Source organism: Nomascus leucogenys, chromosome 4 (assembly GCF_006542625.1).
Source record: "Nomascus leucogenys isolate Asia chromosome 4, Asia_NLE_v1, whole genome shotgun sequence".
NCBI lineage: Eukaryota > Metazoa > Chordata > Mammalia > Primates > Hylobatidae > Nomascus > Nomascus leucogenys.
The window spans coordinates 91,395,950-91,412,576 of record NC_044384.1 but is presented as its reverse complement, the minus strand read 5'-3'; the positions used below and the strand labels follow the sequence as shown (position 1 = coordinate 91,412,576).

Here is a 16,627-nt window from a genome sequence, read left to right as displayed (position 1 = left end):
TCTTCTGAGAACCAAATTTTGGCTTCGTTGATTTTCCTTAAATAATGTTCATTTTTTATCTCATTGACTATGCTCTTAACTTTATCTCTTTCCTCCTACTATCTTTGGGTGTAATTTGCCATTTTTTTAACTGCTTGAGATGGATTTCAGCCTTTCCTTTGCTCTGAGACATGCATTTAAAGCCACAAGTTTCACTCTCTGTGCTTATTTCACTTTAAAGTACCTATTTAGCTATGAATATTAATACATTACATTTTTATTACTATTTAATTTAAACTGTTGTTTGATTCTCATTATATATTTTTCTTTGACCCCTGGGTTATTTAGATTGTTTAATATCCAAAATATATGGAGATTCCCTAGTTATCTCTTTTTATGGATTTCTAATTTAATTGTACTGTAGTCAGAGAGCGTAATAAACATGATTTGCTTTCTTTGAAATTTGTTGGAACTTGCTTCTGAAGTCTTGCATATGGTCTCTTTTGGTACATGTTCTGTGTGCACTAGGGAAGCTTATGTAGTCTCCAGTTGTAGGGAGCAGTGTTCTGTATATGTCAGGTTGCTAATCAGGCTGTTCAAATTTGTCTCTGACTTGACAAAGCTTTGACTGCTTTTCTATCAGTTACTGACGAGGTGTGTTCAAATCTCCCACCATTTTCTCTTTTACCTTTTAGTTCGGCCAGTTTGCTTTATATATTTTAAGGTTATGTTTTTAGGTGCATACAAATTTAGAATTGATCTCATCCTGCTGAATTGACACTTTTGTAATTATGACATATTCTTCTTTAGTAATACTTAAAGTCTGCTATTGGTTTTCCTTTACCAGTTTTCATTTGGCTACACCATGACCTATCTTTTTCTGTCCTTTCCCAACATGTTTTTGTATCTTTATATTTTAAAGTGGATTTATATAGTTGTTTTTAATCATGACAATCTTGATCTTTTAATTGGACTATTAATCCACTTATAATGCATGCAATCTACCATCTTATGTTTCTTTTTCATTTGTTTCATCTCCTCCTTTAAGTCTGTTTTCTTTTCATGCTCCAAGCTGGCTATTTTCTTTGGGTTCACAGCTATTCTTTTCTACTCTGTTGTCCCTGCTATCCAGCTCACCTATTGCATTCTTGATTTCCATTATGGTCCTTACTTTTCTGGAATTTCCTTTTTATATATCTATAAATTTTATTTCTCTGGTAAAATTTTCTATCTTTTCATCTATTTTCTTGAACCTATTTATCATGGTTATTTTAAAGTCTTCATCTAAATATTCTGAAGCAAAGCACAATCATCTGTTAGCTCACAAATCTATGGGTCAACAATCTGGGCTGCCCAGTTGGGTGGTCTCACTTGGACTCGACGACATGGCAGTACTTGCATGGTGATATGGTGGTGGCTGAGTGGTCTCCGTTGTTTTCACATATCTGGAGCCACTGGGCTGTCAGCCAGGGTCTCTCAGCTCTCCTTCACATGGCTGTTCCAGCAGGCTAGCTCAGACTTGTCCATGAGCCAACAGAATTCTAAGAGGGTAAGAGTAGATACCACAAGGTCCTTGAGGCTGAGCTTCAGAAGACATGATCATTTCCACCATGGTGGAGATAGACTCTATCCTGCAATGGGAGGAAGTACAATGGATTATGCCCATCTTTAATCACAGTCTGCCCTCTGGCCATAACCTTTCACATTCTCCCCTATGCAAAATTCACTCACCCCCCCTCCCCATGATACCTAAAAGTCTCACCCAATTACATATGGCATCATGCTCAAAGTCCGACATCTTGTGATCTGCCCCTTCTTCCAGCCTCTGTCCAATTCCTTGTCCCAAAATTAATGCCGTATGTTTTAGGATATTGATATGACATTACCTATTTCTTAGTCCTTATTTCTGTATCAGTTACCTATTGTTGCATAGCAAACTAGACCTAAATTTAGTGGCTTCAAATATTTTCTTTGGGCCGAGCACGGTGGCTCATGCCTGTAATCCCAGTACTTTGGGAGGCCAAGGCAGACAGATCATGAGGTCAAGAGATGAAGACCATCCTAGCCAACATGATGAAACCCTGTCTTTACTAAAAATACAAAAACTAGCTGGGCATGGTGGTGTGCACCTGCTACTCAGGAGGCTGAGGCAGAAAAATCACTTGAACCTGGGAGGCGGAGGCTGCAGTGAGCTGAGGTTGCACCACTGCACCCCAGCCTGGCAATAGAGCGAGACTCCATCTATGTGTGTGTGTGTGTGTGTGTGTGTGTGTGCATGCGTGTGTGTGTGTGCGTGTGTGTGTGTATTTTTTTTCTTTGCTTAGCTAGGAGGTTGGACTTGGCTCAGCTAGGAGGTTGTTCTGTTGGTGCTGGCTGTTAGCTGGGGCATCTCTGTTCTCCATGTGGCCTCTCTAATCAGCAAGCTTGTTTGCAGGGCCACATTCCAAAAGGACATGAATTATATACCGTGTAAGTTCCCCAGCACTCTTTCATCAATGAAAGTCACAAAGTGATCCCAAATTCAAGTAATAGGAAAACAGACTCCATCTCTTAATGGAAGGAGCTACAAGTATTTAAGGCTGTTGAAAGTACCACACCTTTAGATCTGTATGATCTCTCTTTCCCTTGCCTTTTAGTCTTTCGTGTATAAAATTGTAGACACTCAAGGATATTATCTCCCTACAGATAATTTTATTTTCTTCTGCCATGCACAAAGCATCTTACTCCAGTAAGGGATTGAGAGAGGTGGGGTTAATGTGATGCTAAGTTGGCATTGCTTAGTTTCTAGGGCTGCCTTCTAGATAGCTTCTAAACCCCAAAACTTCTCTCCACAGTGCCATGAGTCTACTGAGTACTCTGCTTAGCTTTTACCCCTTTAGCAACTGCTTTTTGCTCAGTTTCTATGAATCTCACCTACCCGTGTGGCTTAGGAATTCACAAGTGTTTCCAGAGGAAGTTGTGTGAAAGGTGGCTAGAGGACCAGAACCTTGTTCCCTCATGTCCTGGGTGTTCTTTGGCCCTGGACTCCACATTTTTATCAGCAGCCCACTGGGTCCCCGCCCTGTTGGGTGTCAATGCTCCCCAAACTGACAAGAGCCCTGAGGAGGAAACGCTCGGATGCAGGCTCAGCTCAGTTCATTTCCTTTCTATGTGGGATCCTTACCCTCTACGTCTTTCTTGGTCTCCAAAGCCTCACACAGCAGTTCCTTGCTGTTGGCATCACTTAGTCTCCCAGTCCCTGGTGTTCCATCAGGAAAGTCAGGCAGGCGTTAGCTTCACTGCCAGGAGGGAATCTTCTGCGGCCTCCATGGCGCTGTGTTTTCCTCCAGTCTTTTTTCTATGCACAGACACATCATCCCCTTTGTTTCCTTTTGTGATGCTGTTTGTAAAAGGATCTTTATTTCTAGAAGAAACTTTAGGAGGCAAAACAATGCAGCCCCCTTAACAGAGTGGCTCTGGTGGCAACTTTCGCTTGTTAATTTTTCCTGTAGCCCCTACTTTCCCAAGCGCTTGCTGTTTGTGGGGCTACAGGACACAGCAGCTGAAAGGGGCTGTGGGCATCGCCAGCATGTACCCTCTTATCCCATTTGCTGAAGGCCCAAGCATAGAAAGAAGTTACTATGGCTGCCATGTGTTAGCAGCACAGCCATTGCCAACTCAGGGCCCTGACTCCTACTTGACCCCCTTCTGAATGACACTCAAGGTAAGGGTCCCCTTCCCACTCACAGGTGAGGTGAAACATTTCACCTTGAAGAGCCTCTTGCCCCCACCCACCCCTCGAGCCCACACTAGGACATGGCCTAAATATCTCCATCCCATGGAGTTGAACACTCTCCTTGTTTCTGGAAGGATCCAGTCTGTGTGCTCCTCAGGCAGTGAAGGGGCAGTGAGGGGATGACCAGCACAGGGTGGCCACTCACAACCTCCTCTCCTCTCTCCACTGCAGGCTGCGGGAACACCATCGGGCCACCATTAAGGTCATTCGACGCATGCAGTACTTTGTGGCCAAGAAGAAATTCCAGGTAAGCCCCGTGCTGAGCCTTCCTGCCCTCAGCCTGCCCCTCGCAGCCTGATGCAGCTGCCCACACCTCTCCTGGGTTCTCTCCTGCCCATAGTGGAGGCTGTCAAGGCCTCCACCCCCAAGCCACACAGGCAGGCCTATCTGAGACCTGACAGTGCCTACCCCACCGAACCCCAGACAGCAGGCCCCTCAGAGGACGTATCCTTGGAGGCCCGGCCTGGAACCAGGGACACATGCAGTGTCTTCTTCACCAAGTAGAAGGCAGCAGCCGTGTGGCTCACTCAGTCCTCCCGTGGGGTGGGTCGTGCAAGGCAGCATTAGTGAGAGATGTGAGGGTGACATCAGAATGACTCAGAGATGGTGCAGAGCCTGCCCTGAGTCACCAAGCTGGGAAGGCAGGTTCCCCAGACCCCCCAGCCCTGTCCTCCACTGGCTCAGTGTTCTCATTCCCTGCTCCCCCACCCTCTGTGAGTTGGGAGGATGGAGGGAGGCTGGGTCCTGCTCTGTGAGAAGTGGGGTCCCCTTGGCCAGGTGTGGCTGGAGCTCCGGGGCTTGCATAAGCTCCACGGGCATGCCCCACCTACAGAAGCCCCTTAGAGCCCCCAGAGTCCATGCCCTGCAGAGAATGCCATTGATGGCAGGCATGTCTCCCCTCCTCCTGCCTTGGGGACATTCCTCGGATGGAGGCGGTGGTGGAGGGTACTGAGTCCTGGCTTGGAAATACATGTGTAGGTGTGGGAACCCCGTATCCTCTGTGGTGGGTGATCCAGAAGGCATAGATCACAAAGCAGGGAAGGCTGGGGGGTGACTTGCCTGAGTCCCTTGGAGCGGAGGGCGTGTGACGTGCCTGAGTGAGTGCGTGTCTGCAAGAGCAGGGCGGGGTGGGGCTTCTGAGCTGGGGGCTCCTGGCACCTCAACCACAGCCTCACCAGTCATAAGGCACAGCCCAGAAAGGCTCAGCAATGTCCGCCGACCACCAGGACCCACAGCCGGTGGCATCCCAGCCCACCAAGACTTATCCTGGAGCCACTGAGCTCCCTGCTAGGGTCTGGTCAGGGCTTATGGGGGCCTTTGTCAGGTGGTTGTCGGGTCGGGCTGGAAAGATCATCTTGACTTCAGGAACCTGAGATGAGCCAAGATCACGCAGGGCCCATCCAGACGGACTGACAGTGACATTCAAGTCTGGTCCCCCCTGCAGCCATGCCTTTCACACCAGGCCACACCTTCCATTCCAGGCCCCAGGATCGACACAGGCCCGCCCACCGTCTCCTTGGTGGAGCCCCCACCCATCTGGGCCCTGGAGCCACCTCAGCCTCCAGACTTCACCGGGCGGTCTGGGTGCAGACCCCAGCCCAGGCAGCCCTGGGCAAGTTCTTCCCCAGCTGTGAGGGGAACGAGAGCCTAAGGGTTTGGCATAAGATCATATGCAAGTGCCTTACCTGGGCCTTGCCCCCAGCAACCCCAGGCCAGCACCCACCAGGCTCGTCATCACTCTGAGCCCCAAGAGCAGCCCTCGGCCAGGCCCTTGCCGAGAGCAGTATGTGGGCCCTCGTTCTGGCCACCGGGCCGCCATCTCCAGGGGGGTTTTGCATGCACAGCCCTCCCACAGTGGTGTTTCTCAGCTGGCCCTCCTGCCTGCATCCCGCCAGGGAAGGGGGTGGTTCATGACTCAACTGAACCAAGTTGTGCCAAAGCTCCCAGCAGGGCCTGGGACCTCTTGCAGTCAAAATAAAAGTCATGGTAAATGCTGCTGCTGGCCAGTGCCCGCAGATCTGCCTGTCATGTTCTAGGGGAGATCTGACAGCCCCTGTGGACCAGGGTGTCTCCATTCTGGGACCGTCTCCTCTCTCTGGTGCTGGCATGGAGGGCCTTGCCGGAGCAGGGAGCTCGCTCGGCGGCAATGGAAGAGAGAGGCCGGCCTCCTGGCAGCACCAACACTCTCCCAGACAGGGAAGGGGCTGCGGGAACCCCCTTGGGACTCAGGTCTGGGCAGGACAGTCCCCCGAGGGCAGAGGAGACCATGGGAAGGGCCAGGGTGTGTCAGTTTGCTGGAGAACAGCATGGTCATGACAGCCGAAGCAGCTGACGTCACCCCAGCAGTAGAGCAGAGGGTCACAGGGAGCCTCCCAGGGTGGGGCTGGTGTCTGGCCTGAGTGCAGAGCAGGTCCCAGCAGGGCAGAGCCAGAGCCCACCAAGGCTTGCAGAACTGCGCCACTTGGGCATCCTGGGGACTGCTTCCAAGGTCTGGGGGAACCCAGCAAAGCACACAGACCCCTGATGGCTCCTGGGCAGGCCTAGCTCCAGGGGTGGTGTGGGCAGCCTCCAGTTCAGGTCAAGAGATCATCCAGCCATCCATTTCTCCATCAGCCAGGAAGGACACTGGCATTGAGGTTGATATCAAGGATATCCCATTGTGATAATAACTACCATGGCTTCCAGTCTTGTGATGAAACCTCAGATGCGTAGCCTCCTGGCCAAGCGTCTGCAATTTCATGTTGTTGGAGCATTCATTGAATACCTGGGAGTTGCAGCTCTCTGTAAGTTTGATGTGTCTGGACCAAGAAAAAAGGCACATGATTTCTACAGATATTATGATGCTCTAAAAGATTTTGAGGTGATGAAGAGGGCTGGTATCTTTCGGAGTGCAAAGTGATTTTGGAATATAAAGAATTTCTTCGGGTTGAATTACCTAGGAACTTGTCAGTGACCTGTGTTCCTGAACTGTGAAACATGAATATGTGGGCCAAGAAATGGCTTCTCTTGGTAAATAAGCAATTAACAAATACAAACAGAGAGAGAGGGAGAGGGACAGAGAGAGAGAGATCATCTGCGCCAGCCCCAGCAGGCCCTGTCTCTGAGCCACAGGTGAAAAAGCTGGTCCCTGGGAAGGAACACAGTGAGCCCTGCACTCCCTTCCAGGCGGGGGAGGGAGTGGGTCCCCTTTCCTGTCTTAGGACACAGGCCAGGACCCTGAGAATGGCCCAGGAGGCTTCCTGAAGCAGACTGGGAAACCCCCACCCCACTGTCTGCTCCTCCCCTGCTCCCTGGCCCTGGAAGCCTTGCAGAAACCTGGCAGCAACAGGATCCTCGCAGGGCACAGAGGCTCCTACACAAAGCCACTGGGACTCCCTCCGACCTCACCAGCTGGCTCTCATTGCTGGGGGCAGCATGGAGGGGTGGGGCCAGGGTGAGGGGAGCGGTAGCCCATGGCAGTGAGGAGTTGTGTGCGGCTCCAGGGGCTCCCCTAGCCCACCTCTCAGGATGCTTCCCTTCCTCCACGCCAGCCTGTCTGCTTGCTTGCACCCCACCCCACCCCCGCTGGCCTCAGGGGCTGCTGACGTGGCAGGTGACCCCTCTGCCTACCTTGCTGGCTGATAAGTCCCTGGCCAGCCACCCCTGTGTCTGGCCCAAGGAGCCAGAGCCTCTCTGCCCTTCAAGTTTGCCTTGAACTCCCTGTCCACCATCAGTCAGTCTGGACAGGCCTGCATTATCTCAGCTCATCTCAGGCTCCTGAAGTCAGGATGATCTTTCCAGCCCAACCCCAGACGACCACTGGACAAAGGCCCCCATGAGCCCTAACCATATCCTAGCAGGGATCTCAGTGGCTCCAGGATAAGTCTCTGTGGGCTGGGATGCCACTGGGCCGTGGGTCCTCATGGTCTGTGGGCATTGCTGAGCCTTCTTGGGCTATGCCCTACACCAGGTAAGGCTGTGGCTGAAGGTACAGGGAGCTCTCTGCTCATAGGCTCACCCAGCCCTGCTCCTGCAGACATGCACACACTCAGGCACATAATACTTCCTTGCCCACAACAGGCCTGTTTGAAAGCACTTGCATCTGCAGAGGCTGCTAACACACACACCTACACCCACCTGGTCACAGTGGCCCAGGGACTCCCAGGCCTTGGTTTTCCCCTGCCCTGCCTCCTTCACCTGCCCACACCTCACCCAGCATGCCTGGAGGTGCCCCATGCTTCAGCTTCACAGAGCTCTGTGGTCTGCAGGAGGCTCACCACCATGACTCATGCCATGTTCAATGTGTTCTCAAGAGAGGCTCGGCCACAGCTGGCTGTGACTCTGGCTCTGGCATGGTGATGGCTTAGGATTCCCTGACCTTTCTCAACTCCCATCCTATGTCATCCTCACTCCCTCCCTTAAGGCAGAGCAAGGCAGGGCTCAGCATCCCATCTTAGAGAAGAGAGCTTAGAATCTCCATCATACAGAAGGGAGAAACAGAGATCAACAACCCATCTTACACAAAGGAGGATCAAGGCTCAGTATCCCATCTGATAGAAGAGAGAGACAGAGCTCAGCATCCCATCTTGCAGAAAGGAGCTTAGAATCTCCATTATACAGAAAGGAAAAACAGAGCCCAGCAACCCATCCTAAAGGAGAATCAAGGCTCAGCATCCCATCTTATAGAAGAGAGAGACAGGGCTCAGCGTCCAATCTTACAGAAAGGAGGATCAAGGCTCAGCCTCCCATCTTATAGAAGATACCAACAGGGCTCAGCCTCCCATCTTACAGAAAGGAGGATCAGGGCTCAGCATCCCATCTTACCGAAAGGATCAGGGCTCAGCATCCCATCTTACAGAAGGGAGCTCAGCATTTTCATCTTACAGGAAGGAGAAACATCCCATCTTCCAAAAGTGGGGATCAGAGCTCAGCATCCCATCTTACAGAAAGGAAGATCAAGGCTCAGCATTCCATCTTACTGAAAGGAGCTCAGCATCTCCATCTTACAGGAGGGAGAAACAGGGCCCAGCGTCCCGTCTTCCAAAAGAGAGGATCAGGGCTCAGCATCCCATCTTACAGAAAGGAGAATCAAAGCTCAGCATTCCGTCTTACAGAAGGGAGCTTAGCATCTCCATCTTACAGGAGATGCTACCAGGTACAAGAGATGCTACCAGATGCTAACAGTAGCATCTGGTAACCACAGGTGAAAAAGCTGGTCCCTGGGGAGGAACACAGTGAGCCCTGCACTCCCTTCCAGGTGAGGGGGGAGTGGGTCCCCTTTCCTGTCTTAGGACACAGGCCAGGACCCTGAGAATGGCCCAGGTCTGCAGGCCTGTGCCAGCAAGCCCTCCAGGCCCAGCCAGGCCCTTTCCCGGGGTCTGTCCCTGAGGGGTGTACCAGTCAGTGGCAGGGCAAGGACCAGGTAGGCTACCACCTACCAGCCTAGGTCAGCACAGCTCTGTCAGCTCCTTGATGGGCAGCCAGGTTCCAGGTAGACCCCTCAGAGGGTCTCCACCTTATAGAAGGGGAGGATTGAGGCTTAGCATCGCATCTTAAAGAAGAGAGAGACAGGGTTCAGCATCCCATATTACAGAAGGGGGAATCAAGGCTCAGCATCCCATCTTATAGAAGATAGAGACAGGGCTCAGCATCCCATCTTACAGCAAAGAGAATCAAGACTCAACATCCCATTTCATAGAAGAGAACTCAGCATCTCCATCTTATAGGAAGGAGAAACAGGGCTCAGCATCCCCTTTTACAGAAGAGAGAGACAGGGATCAGCATTTTATCTTACAGAAGAGAGAAGGACTTAGCATTCCCATATGACAGGAGAAACTGCAGCCTGAGGATGTTATTACTAGCCTGTACATAAGTACGGTTTTTATGACTGTTATCAAACTGAGTACATGGCGGGCCAGAGGGTCTGCCTAGAGTCCGACCCCATGCCTGACCCTATCACGGGCCTTGGTGTGTCATTTCTGAGCAATGCCAGCGATCCTGGTGCTCAGTGTGGCCCCAGGAACAGCAGGCCCTTCCTTCCATGGGGCACAGCTGTGTTGTGAGGACATGGGCCCCATCCTAGCCCTCCTGATCTCAGGATCTCCCATTCAGGGCCCAGAGAGTGGCTAGTGTTGCCAGTGAGGGCCCTACCTGCTGGTGTCAGGTGGAAGAGGAACCCCCTGAACTTCTGAGGCCCAGCCTTTGGTAGGGAGGAGGTTTCTGCCCTGTCTTGGGATCCCTGGGGTCCAAAATAATGTTGGGTGGGCTGTAATAACTCCACCAAGCCTCCGGCATTGGTGGCAGAACCCCTGGGCATGTCAAAAGTGTGTCTAGAGCTGAAAGTGGGTACGTGGAGACCTGACCTCAGGGTCTCCCCGTCTGGGAACTTGCAGCTTCCCAGGGCGGAAGTGGCTGCATCCTCAGATTAAGGTCACCCTGGTCTCAGGAGTAGGACCCCAAAGAGAGGTAGCAGGTGGGCAGGGAAGGCATGTTCCCAGACCCAGCCCGGGCCGTCAACGGTACCTGAGCTTCCTCCTTTCTCATCCTTGGCCTCAATTGCCTCCCTCTGACTTGGGCTGACCCTGCCCCGCCCCTCCCCACCAAGCTGCTTGGCTTGTCTCTTGGGTCTTGCAAATTCCCCAGCAAAAGGCAGGAAAGCCACTAGCTCAGTGCTAAGGTGGCTATTTGAGCACTCATGATGACTACCCTGGGCCTCACCCGGTCACCCAGTGGCCTCTTGGGATAGAAGCGGTCTGTTGTCCTACGTGCTGGCTTGCCTGCAGGGCCAAGGCCTTCCTAGGCCATCAAACCCCCACTCAGCCTGGCTGCTCCACCTGAGTGAGGCCCTTGGGAGCAAGGCCACAAATGTGGCTTGGGGTTTGCTGATATCATGAGATGCTTTGTTTTCTCTGTTGTGGTTTCAAGATGTCACCTGAGTCCCACTTATAGGCTCAGAGCTGGCAACAAGCCTGGGAACCCTGAGGTCCCCTGCCCTGCCTCACATGGCCCCAGCCCCACTGTGGGAGCCCAAGCAGATGCTTGTCACTCACAGCAAGTGCTGCAGGCTGAGGCTGTCATCTGGGGCCACCCCTGCTGCCTGGCACAAACTGCCAGGAAGGATGCAGAGTAGAGCCGCTCCCTACCCTGAGGACAGTGGGGGCTGCAGCCAGTGAGCATGTCAAGGGTCAGTCTGGGGCCCAGGTAGGTAGTGGGCATGCAGAGCTGTGCCTCCTGGTCAGTGCCTGGCACTGTGCTGCTCCTTGGCCCCTTGAGGGGGCCAGCTCTTCCTGAAGCCATTGAGAACCAGGACTGGTAGCCTGGGGCGGTGGGGGGTGGAAGGGAGGAGGGGGCAGGCCCCTGCTGGTGAGTAGACAGGAAGCTGGGACCCAGAGAGGCCGAGCCGATGGCCCAGGACTACCCAGAGCCCCGTGGCCAAGCTGATGGGGACAAGCTTCGCTACTGTGCACACTTGGAACCAGGCCTATGCCATCACCACATAGGCAAGCTCCCAGGTCTTCACAAGCCTCCCAAGGGCAGACACTGTCACTGCCTGCACTTTGAGCCACATGGCCGGGGCACAGGGAGGAGAAGTGATGCGTGTCTTTTTGTCCCGCAGCAAGCGCGGAAGCCTTACGATGTGCGGGACGTCATTGAGCAGTACTCGCAGGGCCACCTCAACCTCATGGTGCGCATCAAAGAGCTGCAGAGGAGGTGGGCACAGCCAAAGGGCAGCGGGGAGGGTGCACGGGTCCTGCCCAGCCCAGCCCCAGCTGCACGATGAGCAGTGCAGGAGGAGGGAGGGGCTGAGACCCTGAGTTCTTGCCTCTCAACCACCCCCTTCTCCTTACCACCCCCACCCCTGCAGAGGGAGGGCAGCTGGCCACGGCCACGGTTCACAGCCAGCCCCACCAGGCAGCTCTGCCTTGGTCCCCACCCGGATCTGAGACGATGGAGGAGTTGGGGTAGGGGAGGCGCGTAAGGGAGGCAAACACCCGCCTCCGTCCCTGCTCAGGCAGCGACACCAGCTTCACACTCCCCACAACTTCAGGACACTCGGCAGCCAACCCACCTGCCTTCCCTGTTACCTCTGAGAACGGTGCCAGGCCCAGCCCTGGGAAGACACTGCCTGGTGCCAGGCCCCACCCCACGGGTCTCCGCCGACTGACTTGGAGCTGGAGACCCTGACTGTGTGGAGCCAATGTGTTCCCATGGGGTTGCACCATCCTCCCGGGCCTGCACAGGCTCAGAGCAGCTGTGCCTCCGAGATGGGCTAGCCTGGGAGCTAGCTCCATGTGTTACAGGGTATGGCTGGGAGCCCGTGTCCATTCTGGCCACAGGCGAGGGGTCAGGCCGCCTTGCCCATGGCTGACCCACTGCCTCCTACTCCTACCCCCATGGAGGAAGTCTGAGAGGCAGCCCACCCACTCCTCCTCTCCGAGCTCCCTGCTCAGCCCCCCAGGAGCATGGCCCTCTGGGGGGTTGGGAGTGACCTGGCAGGTCTTAGGGTCGGGGGTGTCCCCAGAGTGGGAGGGCAGTACACTGTCTTGCTGGGCACATCAACCTGTCTGTCCCACAGATGGCAGTGCATCTGTGCAGTGCCAGGGCCAGGTGTGAACTGGTGTCTGTCTCCTTCTCTCCCAGGCTGGACCAGTCCATTGGGAAGCCCTCACTGTTCATCTCCGTCTCAGGTGGGTTTCTGTGTCAGTTGCTCTGGGCCCAGCAGCCTGCAATGGACTCTCCCACGCCTCTGCCTTCCTGGCTCTCACCATGATGTCAGAACAGGCCATTTGGCCTCCAAAGTGCATGACATGAAATGAAAGCCAGGGAGTAAGGGGAGGTAGACCCCACTCTTAGCAAAGTGGCTCCAAAGTACGTTTCACAAAGGAATATTCAGGTTTCATAAGAACCTACCTGGGTCCCTTTAAATTCCAGGGCGTTGAGGTTAGGCTCTGGGTGTGGAAACATGAACCCAGGGCAACTTTGCAGAAGGGGGTGATCCTGGGGATGGGCCTGGGGTGGGGTTTGGGTGGGGTGAGCTGCCAGCCCAGAATTCAAGAGACTATGGGTGGAGGCCTTGCAGGGCTCAAGTTGAGAGGGACAGAAGCACCTGGCCACAGCCTGGGGGCTGGTTTTCTGGCTCCTTGACCAAATTCCTTGGGTCCCCTGGACACGGGGCTGTGAGTCATTCCGGGGAATGACAGGGAAAAGGCACATTCCCTGGGGTTTCCCTAGCCCAAATGCAAACTGCAGCCATGGCTCACAGTGTGGACTGGTGTGACGGGGGCAGCTGAGCAGCTGTGTCCCCCAGCCTGGAGTCAGGCTTATGCCACCCGGGAGTGGAATGGCATGGGCTTGCACAGCTGGCAGTGTGGCCAGCTTAGGCAGCCCCCTAGGGCTCTCGGAGGTCAGAGGAGGAGAAGGTGGAGCAGGATGGAGCCCAGGTCCCCAGCTGCAGCCATGCCCGGCCACCGTACCACCCCTGGTATTTTTGTCATAGGACACTTTTTAAAAATGTCCTAGTAGGTTTAGGCATTTTGACTCTTAGCTACCTCCCCCAGCCCTACCACCCCACTCCCCAAGCCCAGTTGAAGTCCCCGGCCCACCCCAGCACTCGGCCCTGATTTGGGTGTTTTATCCCCCATAGAAAAGAGCAAGGATCGCGGCAGCAACACGATTGGCGCCCGCCTGAACCGAGTAGAAGACAAGGTAGGCTCACGCGCCGGCCCGCAGTGGCTCTGGTTAGCGTCCTGGGGCCAGCAGGCACCTCCCTGTGGTCTGCGTGTGAATGTGAAGCTCCTGCAGGCCTCCCCACCTTCCCTCCAGTGCCTACTGCAGCCTGCCCAGCAACTCCCAAGAGGGGCCCGGGCCCACTGCCCACCTGGCTGGGCATTGGTCCCCCATGGAAGGAGCCAGGCCAGGCTGGTTTCTCATCCTCTGACAAGTGGCGTCTTTACTGGCAGGTGGCACCAAGTGCCCCCTCCCCCAGCTCTTTCCCGCTGCCTCTCATAGTCTGCTTTGTGCTTTGCAAGCCTCCTGGCTGTGTCCTGTGTGGAGGGTGGCAGGAGCTGGCCTCACATCCCAGCCTTCTCTTGGGCCCAGCTGTCTGGGGCCTCCACTTGGGGCCGGCTGAGGGCTCAGGGAGATGCAGGGCCCAGCTGGGATGGGTTCATGGGAAGAGAGGCATCTTCTGTTCACCCCGAACCCACCAGGCCCCCACTCCCCACCAGGCTCTGTGCCCATCACTCCGTCCCTCAGGCCGGAGCCTCTCCCCCAGGCACCCTGGGAGCTGCTGGAGGATCTGTGCGGTGGGAGGGCCTTTCTCGGGCCCATGGCTGAGCCCACCACTGCCCTTTGAAGTCTCTGTGGTTTGAAGCGGGCTGTTATCTTGCCGAACAGCAAGTCCGTCTACATGGGCTTTATCTGAAAGTAGCTGAGAGGCTAAAAATAGAGGAATTTCAGTTGGGCAGGGAGTGCGTCTGCCGCCCGGTTTCCCCGGCAACGCCTGGCTCTGGCCTGCTTCCATCTCGGCTGCAGCCGGGCAGGCGGGGCAGGCACAGCCCAGCCCAGGCTCCTGCTCCTGCCCCACCCGTCCTGGCCCCCAGGACCTGCAGCGTCACCCTCTCCCCACCTGGCACCATCTGCCCATGGCCTGGGGCGGCCGTGGGGCCCTGAGACCAGCAAACTGGGTCAGGCAGAAAGAGCGAAGGCTGGTGTTCAGGTGCCTGGCCCCGTGGGGCTATGTGACCACAGTACCCTGAGTCCCATGGGCCTGGCCACCCTCTGTCAGCACAGGCCTGAGCAGGGCTGGTGCAGGCCTTTGCCAGGCAGATGGCCCAGTGGGAGATGGCGCCCATCTGGCAGGACAGGAAGCAAGACCCGGGAGAGGTCAGTTCACAGAATTGGCAAGCTCAGAGGCCCAGAAGCCTTGCCCTCTCTGCTGCCTGGGGAACACGGTGTTTCCTTGGCTTTCTCTTTGCACAAGGGCTGGGTGACTCCTGGCTGGCACACCCAGTACAGCAGGGCCGGGTACCGTGTGTTGTTGGCATGGCCAGGAGTTTCTAGACATCAAGGAAAGCTGTGGTAGAGACAGGGAGTGGCACCCCGTTCCCCCACTTCCACTCCTGCTTCCATCTCGGCTGCAGCCAGGCAGGTGGGGTGTGAACATCCCTGACGTGCAGGAGTGTCGGTGGCCCTTTCTGGACAGCACACGCTGGGGACAGCCCCCGCCTTTCCCCGCCACTCCCTGCCCAGCTCTGGTTCCATTGCCTATGCTACTGTCCCAGGCCTTTCTTATGGCTCTGCCCCTGCTCCATGGGACAGGCCACCCTTTAAGCCCAGACCTGGAGCCTGGCATCCTGCGGGGGTGATGGTGGGTGGCAGACAGGGCCTCCTGAAGTGCAGCGGCCCCTTCCTGACGTGCACAGCGGCCATCCAGCAGCCTGCTGGGGCCTGGGAACAAGGACACAGTCCTCAGTCAGCCAAGGTCGGTGTGGGGGCCTGCAGTGGGGCCAGCGCTGGCCTTGAAGGCACAAAATTATGCACCCAATTTCTTCACATCTGAGCAACAAAGGGAAGCATTTTCCGGAGTCCCTGATCCCTAGGGCAAGGTTTAAGAACAAGGCTGGGGCCACATCCTGGTGCCCTGTCAGGCTCTGAGCCGGGGCCACGAGGATTCTGGTAGATTCTGCACGCACAGCCCTGGTGGGCCCTGGCTCCCTGCCATTACATTCGAGTCCTCTGCCTGGGGTCTCTGAGGTGGTGAGTGGCACCCACAGTCGACACTAAATCTCAGCCCCTCTGAGGGGTCTACCTGGAACCTGGCTGCCCATCAAAGAGTTGACAGAGCTGTGCTGACCTAGGCGGGTAGGTGGTAGCCTACCCGGTCCTTGCCCTGCCACTGACTGGTACACCCCTCAGGGACAGACCCTGAGAAAGGGCCTGGCTGGGCCTGGAGGGCTTGGTGGCATAGCCTGGCTCAAGTTATCTCCATTATCAGTGCAGCCATCGGGACCGTAAATACCCCAAGCGCAATCCTGCTGACTTCGGGAAGTAGGGGCAGGAAATACAGCAGCCGCCCGGCCCTCAGAGGCCCAGCAGGCGTGCAGCGATGCCAATGCCCGCCGGCCCCGCCAACCCCAGCCAGAGCTCCTGGCCTTCCCCACTGGCACCCTCCCCCACCCCATCCCGCCAGTCTGGCTGCCTGCCGGAAGGGAGTCAAGGCCCCAGCCTCCAACTGCTTTCTCAGCTTAGCTCAGCCCCTCAGCTGGGCTGTGCAGTGAGTCCCATCCCAGGCCAGCTTGCCTAGCCATGGGATGAGAGGTCTCTGCGATGCACAGCTGGCTGGCACCCCTCTTGGAAGGGGTCATGCTAAGAATCAGGGAGGCCTGGAGTGTCCCCTTGCAGGGAGTTCACCAGTGCAGGCCAGCTGAGCTTGTTCAGGGCTGCCTCAGTTTCCCTGGCAGGGAGCCCTCTTCTTCTTTGGTGTCCTAGCCAAGGACCCACATTGGAGAGAGGGATCTGGGGGTCTCCCTTCTCGCCACAGTCCTGCGGCGTCGTCAAAACTCTTGCTTGACAGTGCAGTGTCTGCTCCAACACAGACCTCCCAACTACTTTGCAGGACGTCCCCATTCCAGGGATCCCTTCCACCCCTGTGCCTGTCCTGGTGGCTCAGGGATCCCTTCCACCCCTGTGCCTGTCCTGGTGGCTCAGGGATCCCTTCCACCCCTGTGCCTGTCCTGGTGGCTCAGGTTCTGCCTCTCTCCAGGGTGTGGAGAGCAGAAACCCACCCACACCCGCAGACCCAGGGGCCTCCTCACAGCGAGTCTACTTCCTGTGGGCCTCCCTCCCTTGTCAAATGAGAGGGTTTGACTCCTGCTTATGTCTTTAGGGTCAAAA

At 55.4% G+C, this 16,627-nt stretch overlaps 1 protein-coding gene across 1 annotated transcript in view; it reads left to right on the top strand.

Annotated features, from left to right (window-relative positions):
• Positions 1 to 16,627, top strand: part of KCNQ1 (potassium voltage-gated channel subfamily Q member 1) — a 397,426-nt gene that overhangs the window by 312,890 nt on the left and 67,909 nt on the right. Inside the window, exons 12-15 of the mRNA XM_030811467.1 lie at positions 3,926 to 4,001; positions 11,349 to 11,443; positions 12,374 to 12,420; positions 13,377 to 13,438. Of these exons, the coding sequence (XP_030667327.1) occupies positions 3,926 to 4,001; positions 11,349 to 11,443; positions 12,374 to 12,420; positions 13,377 to 13,438 (280 nt within the window). The remainder of the gene's footprint in view (positions 1 to 3,925; positions 4,002 to 11,348; positions 11,444 to 12,373; positions 12,421 to 13,376; positions 13,439 to 16,627) is intronic.